This window comes from Lepidochelys olivacea (genome assembly GCF_965140295.1).
Source record: "Lepidochelys olivacea isolate rLepOli2 genome assembly, chromosome: 1".
NCBI classification, from domain to species: Eukaryota; Metazoa; Chordata; order Testudines; family Cheloniidae; genus Lepidochelys; species Lepidochelys olivacea.
In genome coordinates, this window is record NC_140411.1 from 326722335 (window position 1) to 326748531 (window position 26197).

Here is a 26197-nt window from a genome sequence, read left to right on the forward strand (position 1 = left end):
TTTTGTTGAAAAAACTAAAGGGCTTTTTGTAACAGCATTACATAAATTAATCAAACATAAGCTTTTTAGTGAAAAAGAGGATTTAAGTTTAATTTTCCTAATATGTAATAATTGCCTATAACAATGAAAGAAACCTCATTAATTTACCATCTTTCTTTACAATCAGTAGCATTTCCATTTATCATAGGAGAATCCAAACCAACTCACTTTGTAATAACAACAAGGAGTCCTCGTAGCACCTTAGAGACTAACAAATTTATTTGGGCATAAGCTTTCGTGGATTAAAACCCACTTCATCAGCTGCATGAAGTGGAAAATACAGTAGAGAGGTATAAATACACATCATATGAAAAGATTGGAGTTGCCTTACCAAGTGGGGGGGTAAGTGCTAACGAGCCAGTTCAATTAAGGTGGAAGTGGGCTGTTCTCAACAGTTGACAAGAAGGGAGGAAAAAATCACTTTTGTAGTGCTAATGAGTTAAATGTAATCAAGGTGGCCCATTTCAAACAGTTGACAAAAAGGTGTATCAGCAGGGGGAAATTAGGTTTTGTAGTGACCCATCCACTCCCAGTCTTTATTCAGGCCTAATTTGATGGTTTCCAGTTTGCAAATTAATTCCAGTTCTGTAGTTTCTTGTTGGAGTCTGTTTTTGAAGGTTTTTTGTTGAAGAATTGTCACTTTTAAGTCTGTTATTGAGTGTCCAGGGAGACTGAAGTGTTCTCCTACTGGTTTTTGAATGTTATAATTCTTGATGTCAGATTTCTGTCCATTTATTCTTTTGCGTAGAGACCGTCTGGTTTGGCCAATGTACATGGCAGAGGGGCATTGCTGGCACATGATGGCATATATCACATTGGTAGATTGGTAGCACATCTACCAATGTGAAATATGAACCGTTTAACTACTTTTTATCTGGTTATTGGCAAAAGTGGAAATTAGACTGCCCATCTTACATGCAACAATGTCCGTATAATTTAGAGGACTGCAATTTAGATTTTGGGGGAAAGATTGTGATTTAAGGCCCACACCAGAATTCAGCTTTGTCTACATTAGAGATTTTTGCAGTAGTGTAGCTTCCCAGACCCTGGGGAAAGTCATACTGTCCCATGTCCCAGTTTACACTGGTTCAGTGCATCAACACTGGGGAATGGCAGTACAGTGTAGCTACCATGTCTTCCCACAGTTCCCTTAAGGTATATTTTCTTGCTGTCTATCTACTCACTGCTTCCAGACTGATCACCACCTACCAATTCACACTCGCATTTGAACCCCACATTCATGCATGGCTTACACAGTGTCTGCAACAGCACTTCTGCTCTGGTTCACAGCTATGTTCGGTTCAAATCCTCCTTTGAAGGGGGGTTCAACTCTCCTACCTTCCAACAGCCTAGCTTTATAAAAGACTTTGCAATAGTTTGACTTTTAAATGTTCTATCACCTTACAAATATGGTGGATCTGCAGGTCACTTGGAATTCTGCACTGCAAGAGCAATGAAATCCTTTCACACTAAGATGATGCTAGAATTGCTTTTGATTCAAAATAAAGGCTCAAAACCAGCAGCGGGTACTCACTTACTTTTAGAGGCACAGGTTGGAAAATGGCAGCTGCCTTGTGTTTAGAAATGGAAATTTCATTTCAGAAAAGCTTATTTAAAGATGGAACAACACATATAGGTTCAAATATAGAAGATTTTACCCGAAAAAAATGCCCACTTTAAATATCTCAGAGCAGCAGCACTGGAAGCCATTATCTTGTTATCTTTCTTAAGCCTACTAAATTGGTTTCTTCTGCAGGTCCTATATAACACTACAAAGTCATGTGCTTAGCCATTTTAGAAGGCCTCGTTGTTAAAGTGGTAGCACTCCAGGGAAGGAAACACTATCCTACACTTAGGACATATGAAAAAAAAAAACACTACAAAACCTGCCACAGTTCAGGACAACTGGAAATTTCTATTCAGAAACAGAATTCCAGGACTGAAATAGGCATGCAGATCAGGAGTGAGCTTCCCTGGCATAGCAGTTAGAAGTATGCACAGCACCTGCTCACACTATGGCTGACTCTAGCAAATTCCATTAGTCTTCTCTAATTTTATATATATCAAAACTTAATAATAAATATAAATGGTCTAGTGAAAATGATTCTATTAACTGGGTCTAACAGAATACACCCCTGTATTCATATCCTAAACACTATTGTAATAATTTTGTCCAAGGCATGTCTTGTAAGGTGTCATCTGAAATCTTGTAATTCGTTGGTCAGTATCGTCCTGATAAAATATGTGTGGCAACATTATATGTAAAGTTATAAGATTGCCCTGTATGATGTTCTTAACACATGTTCCAAACCCCACAGCCCTGCCCAAACAGAAATAGCTATTTTTCTGACTTTTATGTCTCATTACTTGTACCCACTTAAAATCTTCCTCTTTGTAGTTAATAAACATGTTTTATTGTATCATCTAATCCAATGTGTTTAAATTTAAGTGCCTGAATAATTATCTGAGATAATAAGACGCCATATCATTCCCTTTAAAGAGTAACAGAGTTAAAATACTTTGTACTCTCCAGGAAAAGGCTGAGCAATACAGGGCATACATTTCTGGTGGGAAAGGGGATGTGGTGTGGTCACCTAGCAGTATAACCAAGGCTGGGGAGAGCCACAGTGTAACCCAGAATGGTTGGCAGGCTGCAGTTACACACAGACACTCAGGGTGTGGTTTGCATGCAAGAAGGCTGTTTGTGAGTGGCCCAAGTGGGAGCTACTTCAGCAAGGCATTGTAAAGCACCCCAGGTTGCAGGGCAGGGCTGACACAGCTGCTCATTAGTCTGGACTGTATCCTGGTAGGTAATACTGGGTGATCCCATTCAAAACATGAAATAGAGTAACAGGTCTTCCCATTCATTTCCATTGCAGGGTAATGCTGTCCCATGCAGCTCTGTATGTGCCTTTTGAATTCTAGTTCCCATAATCATATAGGTAATTTGAGAACTTAGTTGGGCCTAAAATAGCCCAGAATTTGATTTTGGTTCAGTACATTTTATTAACAGGGAAGTCTTAAATTTTGAAGACTAAGGCACCAAATGTTAGTCTCAAAAAATAAAACACTGTTTAACTTATTTATATCAGAAGATTGACTCCTTACCTGAAATTTACTGAAATGCAGACTTGTCTTCTTTCCAGAAGTTCCCATGACAAAAAGAAAATCTGGTGTCAACACAAAAGGGACTCTTTCCTTATTAATTCCAAGGAAGCTTTTGTAATTCCCAAGAATATGGCCAAAGTCAATATGAAAGAGATTACCTTTATAAGAAAGTGAATTCAAGATTAGGCTGATAAATAAGTAGCAGACAAATATTTCCACTGGCATCCATAATACTATGGATAGCAACCTTTTAATGGTTTATCTTATATTAGTTTACTAAATATAACTCTGGTTTACTAGAACAGACTATCTGTTCTCCTTTTTATACATCATCATATCCTCTGAGCAAAATATTTATTGTTCAGATTTATTTTTTGCATCCCTTAATAAGCAGGCAGAACTGCTATATCTTTATCCATTTCTGTTAGTGGCATTGTTACTATTGGGACCTTATAACATATACATCACAAGTCACATGATAAAATAAGTTGTACCATGAAAACTTGTGCCTTAAATCCATATCACCATATACCCTTGTGGAAAAGCCCTCATAAAATACAATAGAGATGAAACCAATGCAGTTCCACAGAAATGACTCCTTTAGGATTTAATACATAATACAACCCTTTCTGTAGTTATTTTTTAACCACAATATAGATATCTGTAACAAAGATACACTATATTCTGTATTCATTAATTCTGCAGGATCTTTTCATAAAGGTATATATGAGTTCATTGGAAACCAAGTCATTTCACTAACAGCCCAATTCTGCCCATTAAACTCAACCAGAGTTGCATCCATGTTTCTGATGGTAGAATTAGGGTGCTAAAGTTGTTGATTTTGTTTTACTTTTTTGGAATTTGGGTTTTACACACATTAAAAAAAATACACAGGAAAAACAGCTGAAATAAATGTCCATAAAGCTACACCAGTATCCATGCACTTCAATAAAAATGTTACCAAACCTATTTATGTTACATGATTAAACATTTCCACCCTAACTTCTAGTCAGTGCCGTCTTACATATCAGTGATTCAGTTTAAATACTAATGTTAATAAATAAAAGGTACACAGATATGATGAATAATGAGTAAGATGTAAAAATCAATTAAATATCTGTTAAAACACACAGCTAATAAAGCATACCCAGTCCCTATTTTAAGTATGTCATTCATAAAAAACCTCACCTGATTCTGTAATCATAATGTTGTCATTGTGTCTGTCTCCTATTCCAAGTACAAAGGTTGCCACACAGTAACCAGAACAAGAATAAACAAATCTTTCCACTGCTGCCTGAAACTAATTAATAGCAAGAATAAAAGTAAGAATATTCTATTGCTTATATCAGTGTTTCTCAAACAATTTATCATTGTAGACCACATATGCGGCCCACAATGTGGTACCTGGGCTGCAGATTGAGAACCACAGTGGACCCCGCAAACCTCCCCACAGACCCTTATGCCCAGCGCCTCCCACCCAGATTCCCCTCCACAGATGGGGCCAGGAGCAGAGTCCTGGGTGGGAAACCGGGGGGCGGGAACTCTGGACCCCGCCATGCGGGGCTGGGTAGCAGCCCCGACCCTGGACCCCAGACCCCTGTTGCATGGGGCCTGGCGGCAGCCTGGACCAGATCTCTGTTGTGTAGGGCTGGGCAGCAGCTCTGACCCTGGATCTCCACTGTGCGGGGCTGGCGACCCCGACCCTGGAGCCTGTGGGGCCGGGTGGCATCCCTGTACCCAAACTCCTGCTAGGTGGGACTGGGCAGCAGCCCCAGAGCCCGTACCCTGTGGGGCTGGCTGGCAGCCCCAGACCCCAGATTCTCGCTGGGCTGGGCAGGGCAGCCAGGAACCCAGACCCCACCACACAGCCAGGGGACCTTCACCATACAGCTGGGCTGCAGCTGTGTGCTAATTGGGCTGCATGTGGCCCGTAGGCTGAGAATCACTGGCTTATATAGAACACTTCACCTTCAAATCTCTATATAGACATTAAGAGCAGGATCCTACAGTGCACTCAGCACCTTGCAGGATCAGGCCCTTATTAATTACCACAACACACCTGTGAGCTACATTTATATTGTTGTCCCAATTTTACAGAGGAAAAACACGTGCAGAAGATTAATGATTTGCCCAAAGCCACACAGCAAATCAGTGTGAAAGCCAGTGTCAGCTCCCAGTCCCATGCTTAACCCTAACCATGCTGGCTTTTACCATCTTCCTAACAGTGCTTGCTTTAATCAGCTCGCCATGCATCACTTCCAAATACCATCCACAAAAGGGATAAAAAAGCACCTTGTTACTCAGGACTATGACTGTTAGCTTTTGTTTTGCCCTGTTACATGACACCCCATCATACGCACCCTAGTACTTGTTCTGCTACAACACGCAGTAACATTTATTTTTAAAGGAAAAACAAACTACGTTAATGAAACCCTGTGAACCAATTTAAAACAACAACAAAACAGAATAATTTACACAGAGGATGCAGTGTGTGTGTTACAGAACACTTTTGGGACTTTCAATGGGACTTGTGCACCTAAGTCACTTAGGTGCTTTTGATAATCCAATTCAAAGTGCATGAATTTACCTTTTCTTCAATCACACATCTGTCTTTCAGCCACTGATTTAGTATTTCATCCTTAAATGCACCTGTGTTGCCAACTGTACTTTGCTGAATTTTGGCAATTGTTGTAGCATCTTTCACAATTTCAATCATTCCTACAAAAGACAAGGAGGAAATAAAAATTTTATTTTCTAAAACATTTTAGTTATTATAAATATAAAACCAATGCTGTCTGCATATTATTTCATAGAACCACAAAGTCACAGATTGAAGGTCTTATATTCTGTTGAGATATTTTACATTAGGAGGTTGCATTGTCACAACTCAGTCATTTTATCTCAAAGCAACACTACAGTACAAATATTGCAAATGTAATATCAGGGTATCATCCATGGCTTTGTGGTTCTGTGCTACTATTTCACACACTATCTCCCCTCTCCCCTGCTCTTACACATAGATACTAGGAAGGAATATCGGGATAGTTTTCTTTTCTCTTTCCCTTTCCGATCCCTGGGAGAGATTCCTGATGGCTCCAGTTCTTTTGTGCTGTGCTCCCTGCACTGCCTCAAGTTTCTGGCAGCATGGGGAACACTCCTGTGCTCAGCATCCTGCATGCTCTGCCTGAGTACACATTTCTATCTGTCTCGGTTCTTAGCCTGAACTTGTTACCATAGTCTCTGAGGGCCTCACAAATAAGAGAAAGACAACATAGTAATCTCTTCCTCCCCCCATACTCTCTGCCAAATCCTCCTACTGGGAGGAAATAACTATTTAATTCTGAGCATGTGTGTAGTTTTTTTTTAAAGTAACAATTATTATGATACAGTGAAGTTAAAGTATAATGAATTTTACATTTTGCTTTGCACATGGTGATGTTCACAGCCACTCTTATCTCACATGGAAGTGAATTCCAGTCACTTGGTCCAGCTATTAAGACGGATATCTCTCCTGTGCACAAAAGCCTCCCTCTGTTGGTCAACTCTTTTGTGGTTCCAGTGGAACACAGCTATCCTGGGAGGCCAGTCAGAGGGAGGGGTGATCTCTTAGGTTGCTAGGGCCAATCCTATTGAGCATGTTGATTACTGGGAAAACGCACTTGAATTTGACTCTGTTTCACAGGGAGGCAGTGCAGAGAGGAAAGCACCGGGTTGATGTGCTTCTGGTAATCTGTGTTGCTAAACAGGTACTTTCTACACTCTGTAGACTAACAAATTTATTGGAGCATAAGGTTTCGTGGGCTACAGCCCACTTCATCGGATGCATAAAATGGAACACATAGTAAGAAGAAAATTATATTTATATACACACACATACATACAGATAAGTTGGAAGTTGCCATACAAACTACGAGAGGCTAATTAGGCAAGATGAGCTATTATCAGCAGGAGAAAAAAAACTTTTGTAGTGATAATCAAGATGGCCCATTTGGACAGTTGACAAGAAGGTGTGAGAATACTTAACTTTAGGGAAATAGATTCAATATGTGTAATGACCCAGCCACTCCCAGTCTCTGTTCAAACCCAAGTTAATGGTATCTAGTTTGCACATTAATTCAAGCGCAGCAGTTTCTCCTTGGAGTCTGTTTTTGAAGCTTTTCTGTTGCAAAATTGCCACCCTTAAATCTTTTACTGAGTGGCCAGAGAGGTTGAAGGATGCACCACACACAATCCATTGTCTACAGCCTAGCTCTAAGATAGAACCGCATTTGCTCCAATCCCTCAGACAGAGACAAACATCTACAAGATCTCTGCCAAGCATTCTTAAAACTACAATACCCACCTGCTGAAGTGAAAAAACAGATTGACAGAGCCAGAAGAATACCCAGAAGTCACCTACTATAGGACAGGCCCAACAAAGAAAATAACAGAACACCACTAACTGCCATCTTCAGCCCCCAACTAAAACCTCTCCAGCACATCATCAAAGATTTACAACCTATCCTGAAAAATGATCCCTCACTCTCACAGATCTTGGGAGACAGACCAGTCCTCGCTTACAGACAGCCCCCCAATCTGAAGCAAATACTCTCCAGCAACCAACACCGCACAACAAAAACACTAACCCAGGAACCTATCCTTGCAACAAAGCCCGATGCCAACTCTGTCCACATATTTATTCAAGTGACACCATCATAGGACCTAATCACATTAGCCACACCATCAGGGGCTCGTTCACCTGCACATCTCCCAGTGTAATATATGTCATCATGTGCCAGCAATGCCCCTCTGCCATGTACATTGGCCAAACTGGACAGTCTCTACGCAAAAGAATAAATGGACACAAATCTGACATCAGGAATCATAACATTCAAAAACCGGTAGGAGAACACTTCAACCTCCCTGGCCACTCAGTAAAAGATTTAAGGGTGGCAATTTTGCAACAGAAAAGCTTCAAAAACAGACTCCAAGGAGAAACTGCTGCGCTTGAATTAATGTGCAGACTAGATACCATTAACTTGGGTTTGAATAGAGACTGGGAGTGGCTGGGTCATTACACATACTGAATCTATTTCCCTAAAGTTAAGTATCCTCACACCTTCTTGTCAACTGTCCAAATGGGCAATCTTGATTTTCACTACAAAAGGTTTTTTCTCCTACTGATAATAGCTCATCTTGCCTAATTAGCCTCTCACAGTTTGTATGGCAACTTCCAACTTATCTGTATGTATATATATTTCTTCTTACTATATGTTCCATTCTATGGATCCAATGAAGTGAGCTGTAGCTCACGAAAGCTTATGCTCAAATAAATTTGTTAGTCTCTAAGGTGCCACAAGTACTCCTTTTCTTTTTGCGGATACAGACTTACACGGCTGCTACTCTGAAACCTTTCTACACTCTGTAACAGATGGAGCCTCTTCAGAGCTGGCAGCTTCATTCACAGGTATAATGATCAGCAATAATCACATCCAGTGGTCACAAGCACATGCATCCCCTTGCTCACATCTGAGTCTGACACAATAAGATGCAGCATTCTGGCCAACAATGCATCAGAGAGAGTGTTTTTTAGAGCAGGGACTGTTTGGGCATTCATTAGCAGTGAGGAATGCAGAGGCCCGCAAGGCTGCAAACTTGATCTTGAGGCACTACACATGAAGTGAGTCCTTCAAAGTGCTTCCCTCTTCCCACCAAAATCATCTTGATTTTGCTTGCATCCGGCTTCAGCTGGCTGCTCTCCCATCCAGGTACTGAAAAACGGTTCTTTTCTATATTTGATGTTAAGGGAATTTAGAACTGAGTAGTCTCCATATTGCTGGAACTTCAATCTGTGTTGGCTCACAAACAGCAGCTTCATATATAAGTTGAATAACATTGGGGAGAAAAATGAGATTTGGGGAAATCTGCAAGTGAATGCTCTGGCAGACCACTTGCCTATCATGACCCTCTGGTTTTGGTCCAAGAGAATGTAACCTCCAGGAGACCTCAAAGTGGTGCACCAAAGAGTCACATATTGAAGAACACTAGTTTAACCTGAGAAAACATACAGTAATGAGCTGAGACTGTCCCTTCATTTGACCAACAATCTCCTTTTTTTGTGGTATGGAGGGGTACACAATTCTTAGATCCATCACATGGAAAGGGGAATCTATGAAGTACAAAAGAATATATTTTCTTGAAATAAAAAATTGGGAGCATACTAAAAACCCATAAAAGGAGAGAGAGTAATGTGAGCTATAAATTGAGTTTAAGGACCTTGTAATAACTGGCAGATTTTCCCCCCCTGCAATTCTATTTTTACATTATTGGATAGTTTTAAGATAAATTTATATGGAATAAAATTCAGTCTTACAGCTTCTGGAAAATAATACGTTTTCTTAAAAAAGGGTCTAACGAAGAGGCCGCAAAATTTGAAAACGTTTTAACATTAACAATTAATGGTAAAATACATGTATCAAGTAATATTTTCACATATCATTCATGTTTCATTTCCTTTGATTTTTATTTTATATAATTTGAATAGTAATCTCTGATTTTAAAAACATAATATGTATCAAGAAAGAGAAATATCCTTTATATAGAAACATCCTGCATTTTCATAAGCATGCATTTGGGACTACTGCATTTCTCAGAAATCATGAAGTCATGAATGAGTAATGCAGGTGACCGCAAAGCAACCTTGATGAAATCTTTCCACTGCAACATCACATATTCTCTATGCCACATATTTTTAGCTTTTAGAAAAATTACTTTAGAGAATTCTTAATTTTAGCAGTACTGCTTTCATATTATTCTGCCTATAAAGCAGTTTCTGTTGCAGGGGGGGAAGAGGAAAGTTTAAAAAAAAAAAAAGTGTATTGTGAAGAATGTGGGAAATACCTGTATTATTTTCTGTGAATATTATGTAGACCTCTGCCTATTTGATTACTATCATGCTGTCATCTGCTATGTGGGTGCAAAAAGTTAACTCAGTCCTGGGAAGGTCTGCGTGTCTCCAGGAAACCAAAGTTAATTACTTTAGTCCTTGTCTATGCTTAAAAAGGAATGCCAGTATAGCTATACTGACAAACCCTGTAGTGGAGATGCAGCTTGTACCATCAAAAGACTTCTTTTGCCAGCATAGCTTAAACCTGTTCCCCAAATGGAATAAGCTACACCAGCGCAAAAGGTATAACTTTTTGCTGGTATAACCGTTTGTGTACACTGGGATTTTTGCTAGCATAGCTGTGTCAGTTAGAGGTGACTTCCCCCCACTCCTAACCAACATAGCTATGTTGGCAAAACTTTTAAGTGAAGATTAAGCTACAGCCATGTTTACACTAGAATCACTTTACTGGTATTTCTATACTGGCAAAGCACTCTTCGTGTGGATGTAGCTACACCAGCGAAACTGCATTTTGTGGTGGAATAGTAAAAACTATCCTCACAAGTGAAACAAACTATTCCAGTAAACGTGCAGTTTTGCTGGGATAGCTACATCTATACTAGGGGCTTTTGTTGACATAGCTATGTCAGTAAGGGGTCACACTTCTTCACGCTCCTGAGTGACATAGCTGTACCGGCAGAAGTCACCAGTATAGATCAAGCCTTAGACAGCCCCAGTCATCATTGTTTAACAAATAATACTGGTGTCAAGGCCTTTGAAGTTTTGTCCCTGTCAAAGTTGGACACAGTACTCCCTTGGCAATGAGGGCATGGACACAAAGAACAAAGGAGCGAGTTTGATTTTAAAAAGGACACCCCCTGAAGTTCAGGAGAGATGGAGAAAAACAGGGTCTGCAGAAAAACAAATTGTAACCTGGCTCCCAGAAGAGTGGGGGTTCCAGGGATAAGTCAGGCCAACCAACATCTTGGAGAAAATGTGAAGCTTTCGGTAAGACAATAGGTGTATGGGCTTCATGTTGTTTTAACTCATCTTTCTCTAATTGCTGTGTACCTACGGATAAATAAATAACACCTTGCTTTGAGGAAGCTGATTGGTGTCATTGCATTGTCATACTGATGACAGCTCCCGGGGGGAAGCATATAGCAGGGGCCAAACCCAGTTTGGGTAAACAGGGGTGGTGATTCCATTCAGAGAAATGCAAGTGCTGGGCCTATCAACTTGAAAGCGATGCTTAGGGAGGGACTGAGAGAGGGGTCAAAAGTAAGGCTCACCCTAGAGCCATGACTTACACAGAGACATACAATATAAACTTTATGTATAATTTTTGTTATTTGTTACCACAATGACATTCTGAAATCTACTGATCTCATCAAGTGTACTGTACCTATTTTATTTCCCGTAGAAATGCAACCATATGGCAACAAACACAGGTCCAAGGATTCTGCTTCCCAAATGGATTCCATAATTCGAAGAATCTAGTCATAAAAACAATATACATTTTATAGCACTCCATCTTCAAAAACACTTTACAAAACAACTAATTAACCCGTTCCATAATCTTGTGAGACAAGTCAGTAGCATTATCTCATTTTACAGATGGAGAAACGGAGACAGAAAGAATAAATGATCCATCTGAGGCCACAGAGATAGTCAGTGGCAGATCTGGAATTAGAACGTTATACTTCTTGGCTCTCAGTCCTGTCCTCACATCATGCCCCTCTCCCTGATAAAACATACATATTTATTGTATACCATATTTTAACAGACAAGAACTGACCACATTACGAAACACCAACTTCTAAGTATATCCTCAAAAAATGCTAATATTGGTAAACCGGTCGATTGGAACACCATCGTCAGACCAACCAGCAAAGTCATATAGGAGAAATGCAATCTGTCACTCTCTTTTATCTTTGTAAGTTTACAAAAAATATGTTTTTCCTTTAGTGGGAAATGGATCATAATGGCCAAAATGACAGATTAAATTTTGTAGGATAGTTAAGGTGTGAAATTTATGAAAGAAACTCAGTCTCAATTCTACCATCTAGCCAAATGCATGCAGGAGGAATAGGACAGGAGGAACGAGGTGCAAAGGTGACATAAAGTACCAATATGACATAAAAAAAATGGAGGCCCTAGTCCTGGTTGGGGCCTCTAAGCAGTACCATAGTATGATTTAATAAATAATAAGTTCATGTTTCAAGTGTACCATAAATACAATTTACATACATATTTGACAGGAAAAGGTTGTTTTTTTTTTCCCCAACAATACTTTATTCACATGGCTCTTATACACACCACATAGCAGTTTAGCAATCATACCTGTAAAATAAGCATATCCTGGCGAAGGTCATCTCCATGTTTGAAGATAATGCCTATGGTTTCATTTGATAGGGCTGTGGGGTCTGCACATTTAAATTCAAGCCAAAGTGGCTTTTTCTTGGATGCCATTACTTTGCATTTTTCAATCTGTAAAAGATGAATTCATTGTCTAAGCTTTTTACTCCTGTTGGCACATCAGAGTCAACACAGCTAACATAGAATTAGCTGCAGATTCTATTCCTTTTTATGCATCATCAACACATTGTTTACAAAATTCCAATCAGTTATGCCTGTGGAAACACATTTAAAGGTTCGGGGAGAAAGGTGTTATTCAGTTGCCAGAGAAGGCCTAATTTAGCTTGCAGAACTTTTAATACTAGTGATGGTGCATGAGCTGGAAAGAACCCAGCTTGACTCAAAGCACAGACTAAATTTATAGAATTGGCCATTAAAAAATGAACAGCATCATCTTCTGAACTGTGAACCAAGAATATGAGATTCTGAAATCACAGGGAGACAATAAGCATGGAAACCCACAATAGCAGTTTTACTGTTACTTTGCAGAGTAGAAACACACATTTAATTACCTTCCCCTCTCCCCCCAGAAATGACTCCTATGGACTTCATTTTGAGTGAACTGGGTCCTATGTCTCTGGATTCTGTTTGATTCTATTTTAAACATCAGTGAAACATGGTATTTTAAAAACCATGAACACACTTTGAACAAGAAAATTACATCTTTGCGGGCATCTGAAGCTAAATCAATTGTAAGTACAAATCTGTATCAAGTCTCAAGGGACAAGATAAACCTGGGATGTAAAGATCTGGCTCCACATAAACACCACATGGACAGAGCATGCTGTACAGGGATCGGTTCCTGAAAAGTAATCAAGCCAATCATGACGCATATGATGCAATGTATGGCTAAGAATGCATATGTAGTCTGTGTTAGTGAAAATGTGTACGTATAAGGTAAAGTTTTGCTGTGTAAATTTGGATGTGTGGTATGCCCTATAATATACCCACCCCCTGCACTTGTCGTCAACATAGCTTTGCTGTATGCCACAGAAAGGAACATGAGTGAAGAGACTGGAGTCGAACTGAGTTCTAGGGGAACTGAGTGGAAGAGGTCTCAGGAAAACACCAATATAGTGGTTCAGTGACTCGGATTCAATTCATCTGGAGCAGGTAATGTATAGTTTATTATATATGTAGCTTTACTTGCAAGGATCACAACCCAAAAGTTTAGCAATGGCATTGGAAGGATGTAAATTTCAGGTTTCGGGGCACTGGAGGAGTGGATTAGATCTAAAGGAGGTCCCTATCGACTCCCCCAAAGAAATTACAGGGGGGACTGGAACCAGGTAGACAAGGAACTCCAATAAGTAGTGTTAGACAAGAAATGCAAGAAAAAGAAACAAAAAACCATGTTATTAAATTATTATACAGAAGTCTCTCCTAAAGAGAAATTAAGTAACATACAGGGAATAGAGGGAGCTACTTTGGATTCCTATAGAAAGGAATGTCTGGCAGAGCACGACAAAGGTATATGTTGAATGACACTGAAACTTTAAAGAATAAGACCAATGGGAGACCATGAAGAGAACAGTAATTGTAGCTAAAGAATGAATGCAAACAAGCACAAAGATCAGATCAGATTCATGAAGAGAAATTGGCTAAGAAATGTGTCACTTTGGGAGCTAAGTTTCAGAGTAGCAGCCATGTTAGTCTGTATCCGCAAAAAGAAGAGGAATAGTTGTGGCACCTTAGAGACTAACAAATTTATATGACCATAAGCTTTCGTGAGCTACAACTCACTTCATCCGATGAAGTGAGCTGTAGCTCATGAAAGCTTATGCTCAAATAAATCTGTTAGTCTCTAAGGTGCCACAAGTACTCCTTTTCTTTTTTGGGAGCTAAGTGAGTGATTTAAGGAAAGAGAATGAGGAGTTAAAGGGAATATTTATGCAGATGTTAAAAATGTTAGCGTGCTTAAAGGATTAAGCAGGCTGGTATAGTAAAGGTATTGGGTGTAACAGTCAGTAAGGGAAAAGAGAATGCTTGGTTTGATTAAAAAAACCTGGTTACAGCAGTACAACTTGGTCCAGTCTTGCCTAGTGGAACCCTGGTAGTCAAACAAATTACACAAGGGGAGGTCAGGTGGTGACAACTACCACCACTGTGCTTTTGTCCCCAGGAATCTTTACAGTCATTCCAAAGGAGAATGGCCATTGAATGGTCTATAAATAATCAATTGTAAAGGACTGCCTTAGGCAAAGAGACACTCTGATTTGAATCATTGGACTATGGACAATTTAGTCAAAATCACTAAAAAGAAATAAGGGGTTTCCATTTGAACGTGGCTGCCTCCAAATGTACAAGTAGGGAATGTAGTCAGGGTACAGTTTGTAAAATATAATTAGAGCAAAACAAGTGGTGTTGATTAAAATACTTAAAAGAAACAAAAATATATTTGTGTAATTATATAAGGTTTTAAGGACCTAAACAAACACTCCTGGTTTGTAAAATCCTATTTTGTAGGTCAAAAATAAATTGGCTTTTAAAAGATTCTACTAAAAATCCATTTCAATCTTTGATTCAAAGTTGCAAACACTGACAGGCACTTTTTGAGCAGCTGCCAAGGCTTGCTGGTAGTCTTTGCTAAATTCTTCCCTCCCCCCACTGAAGCCAAGCACATGTAGCTTGTGTCATTTGGCTTTGTTACCTCAGTGTTTTTATGAAGTTCAGCATCTTTTTAAATAAGGGCTAGAGCACATGATTGCGGCTGTGGCAGGAATGGCCAGAACCAAGAAAGTAGTGAGAGACTCTGCATCCTCTTGTAATGAATCAGCAGCCGAAAGAGATGCAAGATGAAAATGAAAAATTAAAGAGACAGTAAACCTCTGGAGTAACAGCAAAGGTGTGTATGGGAGGGTGGGAGGCATTGTTAAAGGAGTAGCAATGTTTTGAACACTGAGCCTTAAGATGGCTCTAGTAATCAGACAGACAATCGTTTTCATAGGGGTACATGGAAACTTTTTATTCACAAAACAAACAGTTACACTTGATGTGAAAATTAATATGCCTAACAAGATCTTATGGCAAATAAAGGGTGAGAGATGCACTATGGAAGATTCCCATGATATATGCAGCATGTCTCGTAAGAGAGATAAAACAAATGTAAATTAATTAAAACCATATAAAGGCTCCAAATAGGAGCCACAATAGGTTGTTTTCTCTTTTTCAGATGGCTGTGCGCTTTGGAAGCAGAAATCAACCCAGTACCAAGCAAGATCAGTGAATATAAGAAATGAATCTAAAGTATTAACGCTTTTATCCAAAAGTTTTGTTTAATTGTAGCGCAAAATAAATTTAATTAAAAAGTAAAAACCTATATGGAAGTGTTTTGTAAATGGAAAACTAAGCAATTATATAAAAGATTGAAATAGCCTAGATTTTAAACAAAATCCAACTAATGGCTTAGGGTTAAATTAAGGACATATTTCTTAGTAAATTTTAGTTTATTAATGTGCCAATTGTTATTGAATTTCACCAATCTGCCATCATGGGGGTTTGCTCAAAAATCGTTTAAAACGATTGAAAGGACTTCATGCACAAAAAAGTAAACTTTTAAAATGCATAATCCTGCCAAGGTCAGGAAGCAACAAAACCTGGAGGGATCCTGACATGGGAGTTGAGCTTTTTGGGACTGGTATATCACTTTGAAACCAAGATGACATCATCAGTGACAGGTATCACAAACCAGGGGAGGCTGAGCCTCCCCAGCCAGGTGTGGCCCCACCCATGCTCCATCCCGAGGCCCCCTCCTGCTTCCCACCACTTCCCCCATGGCCCCAGCCCAGGCAGGCTGCTCCTCTTCCCCAAAGTGGGCTGGAGCTGGGACTAGGGCGGGACGGCCTGTGGCCTGGGACTGGGGGCGCTCGGGCAGGGTGGCCTGAGGCTGAGGGGCAGGTGGCTGCGGTAGGGGACTCGGGGCTCTGGTGGGACAGGGGTGAGTCTCAGGCACAAGGGGTGGGGCCAGAGGCTAGTGTCTCCAAATGGGTGGCTCACGCGTTGCACATGGTTGACAGAGAGGCTGTGGGAACATGAACAAGCATATCAACAGAAGCTAGCAGCAGAAGTACTGCAACTGTTACATGAGCAAGGGTTTCAGCCAGAATTAGCATCTAGAGTACTGCATTTTGAAAATCAACAAAGCAAAAAATTTATCGATAAAGAATTTTAAACGTAGGATGTTGTAAATGGTTTTTTTTAATGTACGAGATAAAGTTAATTTATCATGAAAGATAAAAGGCAAAAACAATGACATACTATGTAAGGTAAAAGAGGCCTTAAGTGACAACAAAGAGGGTCGCCCTATTTTATCACCACAGAAATGTTAAAAAATTGGTACAAGGGATGTAATATTAATTGATACAGGGTAAGAAATTTAACAAGGGTCCAATAACATGAAGTTAAATGTGAAAAGCACTACAACTCGTCCAGTGTGGAAGAAGTTTTATTTTCCCTCCTCAAATACTGTTGCAAGACAATGCAAAGTCCAGAAAGCTCCAGACTTGTACTTCTGCTTGCACCTGGAGGGCACTTACATGTGCAGGTGTAAGAGTTGCCAGCATGTGGGTTCACTCTGTGGGAATAGTCTTCCAATTACACAGTACAGCTGAGATGCTGGGATGTTGGTAAGGTAAAAACTGCCTATGTAGGTGATGACAAGTATTGTGTGGTGGCAACGTTAAGATTACCAAAGGATGCTTTAAAGGCAGAGCAAGCTTATAGTGTGGGATTATATCCTGCTGGGTTCTACCTGCAGAGGTGAAGTTGCATCCCCTGCTTCATACTTTGAGCCTAATATTAATGGTAGTTCAAATTATTACAACTACTGTGGTTTTGGCGATGTGTTGCTGGTTAGTAAACTTCAAAAAGAACACAAAGATGGAATAGGACACAAATGAAACAAATACTAACATAAAAAACAAGACCATTAAAGGAGTGGAAATGTAGGCCTGGCTTGCCATAACTTGCCTCATTTCTTAGTGGGCATGATTGGGAAGATGAATGGAAGGTTAAGTTGTAAATAGGGGCTTACCAAGCAGTATCCTGGAATCAGGTGGTCTGTGCTAGCTAAAATAAGCTGGAACACTCTGATGCTAGACAACGGACAAGATAAACTTGGAATGTAAAGATCAGGCCCCACATGAACAGCACATGGATAGAGCATGCTGTACAGGGATTCGTTCCTGAAAAGTAACCAAGCCAATCATAAAAAGAAAAGGAGGACTTGTGGCACCTTAGAGACTAACCAATTTATTTGAGCATGAGCTTTCGTGAGCTGCAGCTCACTTCATCCACGGCATGCATCCGATGAAGTGAGCTGCAGCTCACGAAAGCTCACGCTCAAATAAATTGGTTAGTCTCTAAGGTGCCACAAGTACTCCTTTTCTTTTTGCAAATACAGACTAACACGGCTGTTACTCTGAAACAAGCCAATCATGACACACATGATGCAATATATGGCTAAGAATGCATGAGAGACTAAATATTGAAAATTTCAGCCCAAAAGGGTTTTAAATTTATGAGAAAATAGAAAAAATGTGTTTGAATGGAAAGTGGAACTCACAATGGACTAAAGTAACCACTGTAATAAACATTTCTTTGTTCACACATTACTTTGAGTTTAGTGTCCAAGGAATGAAAGAAAGGGATAGACCATGAGTAACTGTCTATCTGCTTTCTGATGTCACACCATTGGCCACAGTTCCCTGTTCCCGGCCAATGGGAGATGCGGGAGGGGGTGCCCAGCAGCCATGGCAACGCACGGAGCGCTCTGCTGCCCCCCGGGCTGCAGGGACGTTGTGCCGGCCGCTTCAGGGAGCAGCGCGGGGCCACTGGGGGGCAATCTGGCCCACGGGCTGTAGTTTGCCCACCCCTGGCCTGGAGGTAGGCCGGGGGTGGGCTGCTTGGCAGGCCGCAGGAAATAGCTGGCCCACGGGCCGTGTTTTTAAGACCCCTGATCTACAGGATCTGAATAGCCCATCAACTGCTTAATTGATTCTATAGTCATACCACATCAACCTCTTAATTTGGTAGACACGTGTCTGTGAACATGTTGCAGTGACCGGCATTTACTGTCTATCTAGGTATTTACAGTATACAACATTTTCATTAATGAAGTATGAATGTAGAGACTTTTACACCACTGGCCATTTTACACAAAATAGATTGAGACTGAATTAGTTATGTTAGAAGGAAGGTCCACACCGTGATTGCTTTTATTGTATTTGGATAAATGTAACACTTCTGCATATACAAAGCCATCAGTGCTTTTCTTCCTACACAGTGCAATAGATTATTTTCTGTATCACCATCACAAACTCTATCCTAAAATGCTTTCAGAATTAAATGATACTTACAAAAATAAGGTAATAACTCAAGGCAGAGAGAAAGAAAAAGGCAATGAAAGGAACTTTTAAGCTGAGATTTGAAATAAAACAGCAATTTGGTATATTGAAGAGATACAGAAAGTCTATTCTAAATGGCAGAGGAGAAGACTTTTGTATCAACAATGGCTCAATGATGGGGAGATGCAGGGGACAGATCAGTATAAGATGGGTAGTGCAATGACTGGGGCATGGGCAGTCCGACCTAGTGGTTGGAGCAGGAATCAGGCCTAATGGTTAGAGCAGAGGGTCAAAACCAAAGACAATGTCAGGTACGAAGCTGAAGGTCAGCGCTGGAGACAAAGTCGGGTGGTAGGCCAGGGATCAGAGCTGAGGACAGCATCAGGGGTAAGGCAGAGCAGCAGGGGCCAAAGTAGAGCAGGAGAGCAGGAACTGGGAGTAGACAGGGGTCTGGGATGGGAGGACAGGAACCAGGAGCAGGCAGGGAAGCAGGAAACAGGAACAGGAAGTAATGCAGGAGTCAGGTAAGCCGAGGTAGTCACAGCCAGCCAAGGATTCCGCTACTTGCTCGCACAACTTCCTGTAGTTACTTCCTGGTTTATGTTGTGCTCCTTAGCCAGCTGGGGGTCTGGATGTTTCCCCCAGTGTTTTGGGGCAGGGCCCTCTGCAAGCTAGACCTTCCTTGAACCTGTCCCTAGTTACTCAGGTGAGCTGCGGGGGGCAGTCGTGGCCTGAGTGCTGCCTGGGGACGCAGGGACCCAGGTTTGAGGCCTGTGATCCGTCACAGGTAAGGGGAGTAACTGGAGGACAAAACAGATACAAAGCAAGTGAAGAAGACTGGAATAAGTCTATAGAAGTTTTTAGATACAAGAAAGCCAGTTTCTAACTAGATCCTGAAATTAATGGGGAGCCAGAATTGCTGTTTGAGGATTAGTGTTTCGTCATCATGTTTCCCCTTGAATATGAGGTAAGCAGCAGCCTTCTGCATATACTTGCTTAAGGTGAGAGCGAAGAATCATAAAGACCACAGAAAAGATAGAGCTGTCAAAGTGAACTGAGGTAAAACCATAAATGAGGATATCTATCGCAGAAGTGAAGTCAAGACTTTTGGGTACATGATTTGTAAATCAAGAGGCAGATTTGCAAATCACACATATTTGCAGATAAGAGATTTTCAAACCATGAAGAATGTATAAATAATCAAATATATTTACCACTAGTGCTCCTGCTCTCAGCCCAGGGTCATATGGAACTCTAAAGCTTTCTGGAAGTTTGCTGTTCTGCAGTTTTTCAAGCTTTTGTTTCAGCTGTGTGATAACTGTAATTGCAAAAAAGAAATCACCATTATTGAGTTCAAAAGTTAGAAGCAGAAAGTTACAGTTAATTAGACCTTTTAAGTCTCAGAATTTGGATGCAAGGCTCTTATTTTTAGCTTCCTTTTTGACCTGCTTACGGCTAAGACCTTCTAGCAGGTTCTCCTGATTTGGAAATCCAAGGATGCTCTCTCTGGTTAAATGTTCTCAGGTGTCTAACCATAGAGAGCCAGTCACAGTGTTACCAACTCTCATGATGTTACCACAAGTCTTGTGGAATTTGGTGTTTTTCTTAAAGCTCCAACTCTTGGACTCGGGTGATTATATGCGAATCTCATCTTTCATTTAAAAAAAAGTTTCTAGCCTGCATCATTGTCCAAAAAGCCTGAAAACATGACCCCCTAAAGGCTCAAAACTAGAAGACAAATACAAGAGCACAACTTTTTAAACAAATCTCATTATTTTTAAGCCCATCTCATGATTTTTGGATGCTTAGTGTGAATAACACTGAAGCCATGAAGACTCTAACCAGAGACATAGCCTCCCTAGAGCATAGTTCCCCCAACCCACACCTGACCACAGCTTTGGAGCTACAGCTATAGTGATACTGGGCAGTGCTCTAGCTCCCACGCTGTGACCTCCTGGGCTTTCCAGCCGCAGTCAGGCAATTGCAGCTAGCGCTCCCAACCTCACGAGCCAGGGGGCAAGGAATAGTTACAACTAAGGGCTAGCAGCTCAGTCAGAGTATCCCCCAAACTGATGGCATGCAGCAGCAGATCCCTCACCCAGTCCAGGGCAACAGCCAGCACCAGGAGTGAGCAACTGACCACAGCCCTCCATCCAGTCCAGGGCAAGAAGCAACCAGGGGCAGAGCCTCAAGGACCAGCCAGGGGCAAAGCAATTACTATATTCTTAAAGAATGTCCCATACTGCAGCTTTGTCCGTTTTAAATTCTAGCAGACAGAACATCTGCTGATTATGTAAATAAGGCATTAGATGCATATATGTAAATTATGAAATTCATTCATAGCCCCTCCAGATTTCTGATCCTTCAGTTTAAATAGGAATGGTTAATACTATATGAAATACACATTGCTCCATCTTAGCTAGCCAGTCACAATCCCTCTCTGCAATATGCTGGGAAGTACTTCTCTTGTATATTAAACAAACAAGACACCAATTTAAAAGAAAAAGAAAATAAGATAGGGATTTCTATATGCACAAGTTCTAGCTATTCAAGCGCTCCCCATGTTGATGGCACTATATAAATAATTATACCCTCAAAAAAGGAGGAAAATTAGAAGGGAAACAAAGGAACACTGGAAAATGAAGAAGCTAGACACACCTAGAATTTTTAAAATATTAACAGAGAAAAATCTCAAAATCTTTGCTATAAAAGTTCAGTGAATTAAGAGTCACCCAGGAATTGAAAAAAATAAAAAACAAATGACACCTATCTTTGAGGCTTTTAGGAAAGAAGGGCCTAGAAAATACCAGATGACTAGTGTGAAACCTATTCTGGGAAAAATATCTGAGTGCAAGATAAAGGAGTAAATATGTGAACGTTATAATTAGACACCTTTCTTTAAGGAGAAACTAGGGTTTATTAAAATAGTTTATTAAAATATTAATATAATAGTTTTCTACAATGTAATTATTGATTTACAACACAAAGGTGCTCAGGATATAGCATCTCAATTTCAATAAGCTATTTGATATAAAACCACATAATTAAGAAACTGTATACCAGTTACTTAAAGTAATCACAGTAAAGGTTTGGAACTAGCTGATTTAAAAACAAAAACAAAAACATAAGTATTTATAAATAATAAGATTTCCCAGCTAATCTAGTTTAAGAACTCAGAACTGGAACCTAGAGAGAGGAAACAATTGCACAGATACCTATTTTGAAGATATTTAGAAAACAATTATGCAGACCCAGGGACGAAAGCAGATAGCAAAACAAGTATAAGATTGAAGTGTATTGCCCTTGTAGCAAAAAAAAATTGGATGTGAACATAGGGATTCTGACATGAAAGGTGAGGGAAATATTACCCTATATAACCATGGTGATACTGCACCTGGAATACTTTGTACCTAAACTGAGGGAAGATTAAAAAAAAAAAAGATAAAAAAATTAGGGGATAAGATTGAAAGACTGAAAAGACTAGAAAAGAGAAGATGTGATCCAACACATTCAGACTGACAATATAAATAGTCAATGAAGATGGTGGGCAAAAGGCGCAACAGACTGAAGTTAAAGGAAGAAAAAGTTTGGGAACAACGTTAGGAAGCATTTCTTAACAAGTAAGAGTAACTTGGCAGTGACACACTTCTAAAGGCGGTAGTTAAAGCAACGTATCCAGTATTTTCAAAAACAAAGTTTCAGAGTAGTAGCCGTGTTAGTCTGTATTCGCAAAAAGAAAAAGGAGTACTTGCAGCACCTTAGAGACTAACCAATTTATTTGAGCATAAGCTTTTGTGAGCTACAGCTCTCTTCATCGGATGCATTCAGTGGAAAATACAGTGAGGAGATTTATATACACAACACATGAAAAAATGGGTGTTATCATACACACTGTAACGAGAGTGATCACTTAAGATGACCAGCAGGAGAGTTGGGGGAGGCGGGGAAACTTTTGTAGTGATAATCAAGGTGGGCCATTTCCAGCAGTTAACAGGAATGTCTGAGGAGCGGTGGGGGGTGGGGGAAATAAACATGGGGAAATAGTTTCACTTTGTGTAATGACACATCCACTCCCAGTCTCTATTCAAGCCTAAATTAATTGTATCCATTTTGCAAATTAATTCCAATTCAGCAGTCTCTCATTGGAGTCTGTTTCTGAAGTCTTTTTGTTGTAATATTGCGACTTTTAGGTCTGTAATCAAGTGACCAGAGAGATTGAAGTGTTCTCCAACAGGTTTACAACAAAAAGACTTCAAAAACAGACTTCAACGAGAGACTGCTGAATTGGAATTAATTTGCAAACTGGATACAATTAACTAAGGCTTGAATAGAGACTGGGAGTGGATGTGTCATTACACAAAGTGAAACTATTTCCCCATGTTTATTTCCCCCACCCCCACCCCTCCTCAGACGTTCCTGTTAACTGCTGGAAATGGCCCACCTTGATTATCGCTACAAAAGATACTCTCCCCCTCCCCCCCCAGACTCTCCTGCTGGTCATAGCTCATCTTAAGTGATCACTCTCCTTACAGTGTGTATGATAACACTCATTTTTTCATGTTTTGTGTATATAAATCTCCTCACTGTATTTTCCACTGAATGCATCCAATGAAGTGAACTGTAGCTCACGAAAGCTTATGCTCAAATAAATTGGTTAGTCTCTAAGGTGCCACTAGTACTCCTTTTCTTTTTGTAAAAACAAACTTAGATAAGTCGTTAGTGGAACAGTCAGTCATGTGAGTAGGCCTGAAAAATGCAGAGCAGTCACTCTTGATCACCCAAGTACTCTTTTCAGGTCCTGTTATATATTACACTATTTTTGGAGAGAGTGGAAGAGAAGAAAGAAAAGAAAAAAATCACATAAGACAGACAACTTGCTGGACATAAAGCTGATTGCTGTGATTGACATTTCAGAATCTCTCTCTCTCTCCAGAGCTGCAGAAGCTTCAAGTTTCCTCCTAAAAGGTAGATGTTATGATCAAAGAAGTTTGAGGAAGCCTCTCTATGTGTTTTGTAAAATAATTAAAAGTAAATTTCTTCTAAAAATGTAGAACTTTTTAATGGGGTTTGTCAGCATCACAAACCAAACAAACACCATGTTGAACACTGGGCATGACACAGGAGGGTTTGTCTAGGTTATTAAATACTATGGCCCCAATCCTACTTTAAAACAGCAAAACTCCTCCTGAATTTAGGAGTGCAGGATAAAAGTGAAAACATAGCAGGATCTGAAAAAATACCTGGGTGATCCAAGGTGAACACTATGCATTTTTTCAGGTCTACTCACACAACTGACTACCCCAATAATGGCTTATCTTGGAAACATCGATTTACACCATGGAATTAGTGGATGGTGAGTTGACCTGGGATTTCAAAGCCGATATTCACAAAGAAAAGGAACTTGGAATTTACTTTTCAATTAACAACATCAGGATCTTTGGACTGAAGGAACACTTTCTGGTGTTGATATGAAGTTGCACTATTCACAATGGATTTTCTGACTGCTGGAACCAGTCATGTTACAAGCTCCTATTGGTGGTTGATTCAGCATGGTAAATGCTGAAAAGGAACTGGTAAGATGTTACGGTGCAGGTATAGTAGTGAAAGCAATTCTCTCTTCTAGGAATGAAGTATCTGGAAAGTTGTTCAAAAAAGAGGAGGCATATTCATAAATGAAGTAAACATTTCTTTCATCCTGGGTAAGAATGCTCCAAGACCTTTGAAATGAAGCCTCGCACTTACTACAATCCAAAACACTGTTTCAGGACTGTTAGCCTGGAGCATAAACTGGTTTATGAGATATATTGAGAAAGTAATTTAATGAAAAATATGACTTCACATTACGTTTTATTATGGGTGCTTCTTCAGCATATGCAAAATATACTGTAAATCTGAAGAAAGGTGTCATCCTTTATAAAATCAATGAGCTGAATTAAAAATCCATTCACTTTTAATTGAGATAAAAAAGTATGGTTTCACTCAAATTTGTCCACTGTGCCTATCTCAGGTGCTAGGCACATAATAAAACATATACACAACTTTAATACAAATTGTAATTAAAACAGGGTACCTAACCAGGCTCATACCCACTGATTATTTCTCTCAAAAATAAATACATGAAAAGAGGAAGTGAGACCTCCAGTAATTTTCCCAAGAGCCTACTAGTCAGCTCTTTAATTAATCCCTACAATTAACCTTCCACTTCTCTAGGAAAAGTCTGCATAAACATCAGGTCACACCACATCCATGGCTCAGATGAACCAAGAAGGAAAATTAATTTCAGAGCCCAGGACCCCTCACTGAGAACACACTGCTTCCTGTTTATACCAGGAGAGGTACATGAACTTGAACCTGCACCAGTGTTGCAGTAATACACAAAGGAGACAGGAGTTAAGGTTGTATTGTGTGGTGTCATCTTATCTCTTCATTACATGGTAGCATGTCTTTTGTTTTTTCTTGTCACATTACATACTCCTTAGATTAGAAGAATATTAGAGTACCTGAATTCTGCATTTCCTGGTTTTACAACATTTTTGAGTTCTGGAAGGCACCCAGGAACACAGCACACCATTGAGTGCCTCCAACCTTAACTCCGCATTAATGCACTTTTCCACAAGTGAATATATTACTGGCTTCTTTGACACCCACAATTTATATGGCTATTTAGAAGAATTAACTGTGATGCTCAGTGGCTGAGGTAGTAATTTACTCTTATGGACATTACAGAGAAACATACTGTTTGCTGATTTGGTTTTAATACACATGGAGCAAAAAGACACACACATTACATAACAAATGAAGCAATACCTATGAATAAATACCTTGAGAGGTGACATCGTACTTTTCAGCAGAAACTGATTTTATATCCATTGTGACTTTATGCAGCAACTTAATTATCTGAACCTGTTTCATGAAATCATGTAGCATGGCTTTTCCACAGCCCCTAAGATAGGCTTCTAGGATCACAGCAAACCTCTGCTGGTAGTGCATGGACTGAGCAATCTCACTTCTTAAAAACCAAAACAAAAAGTGACCAATTCTTTTGTTCTAAAGGCAGAGAAAAGGCTAAAATTAATATACATGACATTCTCCTGAGAAACAGTCAATTTTAAGAATGCCTGAACTTTAATGTTACTTAATTTTGAAGTACTTACTCTCAAACCTCGTTTTAGTAGAAATCTGGCTAGTGCGCTGTCATGATAGGGTTCAAATTTCACAGCCTAAAAAATGCATATAAAAATCAAAGAAATACAAATTTTATTTAAAATATTTATAATACCTTGTTGCATTTTCTTATATGTGTAAATTACAGATGACATCAACAGAATAGAGCTCTGTCAAAGGAAAAATGTTATGGAAAAGCATAGGTCTTTAGAGAAAAAAAAGTTGGAAAAAGCACTGATGTTTCTTTGCATGTGATTTG

General features: G+C 39.8%; 2 protein-coding genes across 3 annotated transcripts in view; one reads left to right on the forward strand and one right to left on the reverse strand.

Annotated features, from left to right (window-relative positions):
- The window catches only part of LOC311514690 (uncharacterized protein), a 38965-nt gene extending 23232 nt beyond the window's left edge, over positions 1-15733 (forward strand). The window contains exons 1-3 of one of the 2 annotated variants that reach the window (XR_014709914.1): positions 13017-13122; positions 13406-13543; positions 15603-15733. Coding sequence is in view for 1 of the 2 variants with exons in the window: in XM_084617327.1 (XP_084473453.1) it covers positions 13406-13518 (113 nt within the window). In the remaining variant the exon portion in view is untranslated. Of the gene's footprint in view, positions 1-13016; positions 13123-13405; positions 13544-15602 lie in introns of those variants that run through there. The other variant, XM_084617327.1, reaches the window with a different exon arrangement.
- PIK3CG (phosphatidylinositol-4,5-bisphosphate 3-kinase catalytic subunit gamma) overlaps positions 1-26197 on the reverse strand; it is a 50838-nt gene that overhangs the window by 529 nt on the left and 24112 nt on the right. The window contains exons 3-10 of the mRNA XM_084617323.1: positions 25929-25994; positions 25596-25821; positions 19989-20092; positions 12356-12502; positions 11418-11508; positions 5735-5865; positions 4336-4447; positions 3148-3305 (exon numbers count right to left, since the gene is read on the reverse strand). Of these exons, the coding sequence (XP_084473449.1) occupies positions 3148-3305; positions 4336-4447; positions 5735-5865; positions 11418-11508; positions 12356-12502; positions 19989-20092; positions 25596-25821; positions 25929-25994 (1035 nt within the window). The remainder of the gene's footprint in view (positions 1-3147; positions 3306-4335; positions 4448-5734; positions 5866-11417; positions 11509-12355; positions 12503-19988; positions 20093-25595; positions 25822-25928; positions 25995-26197) is intronic.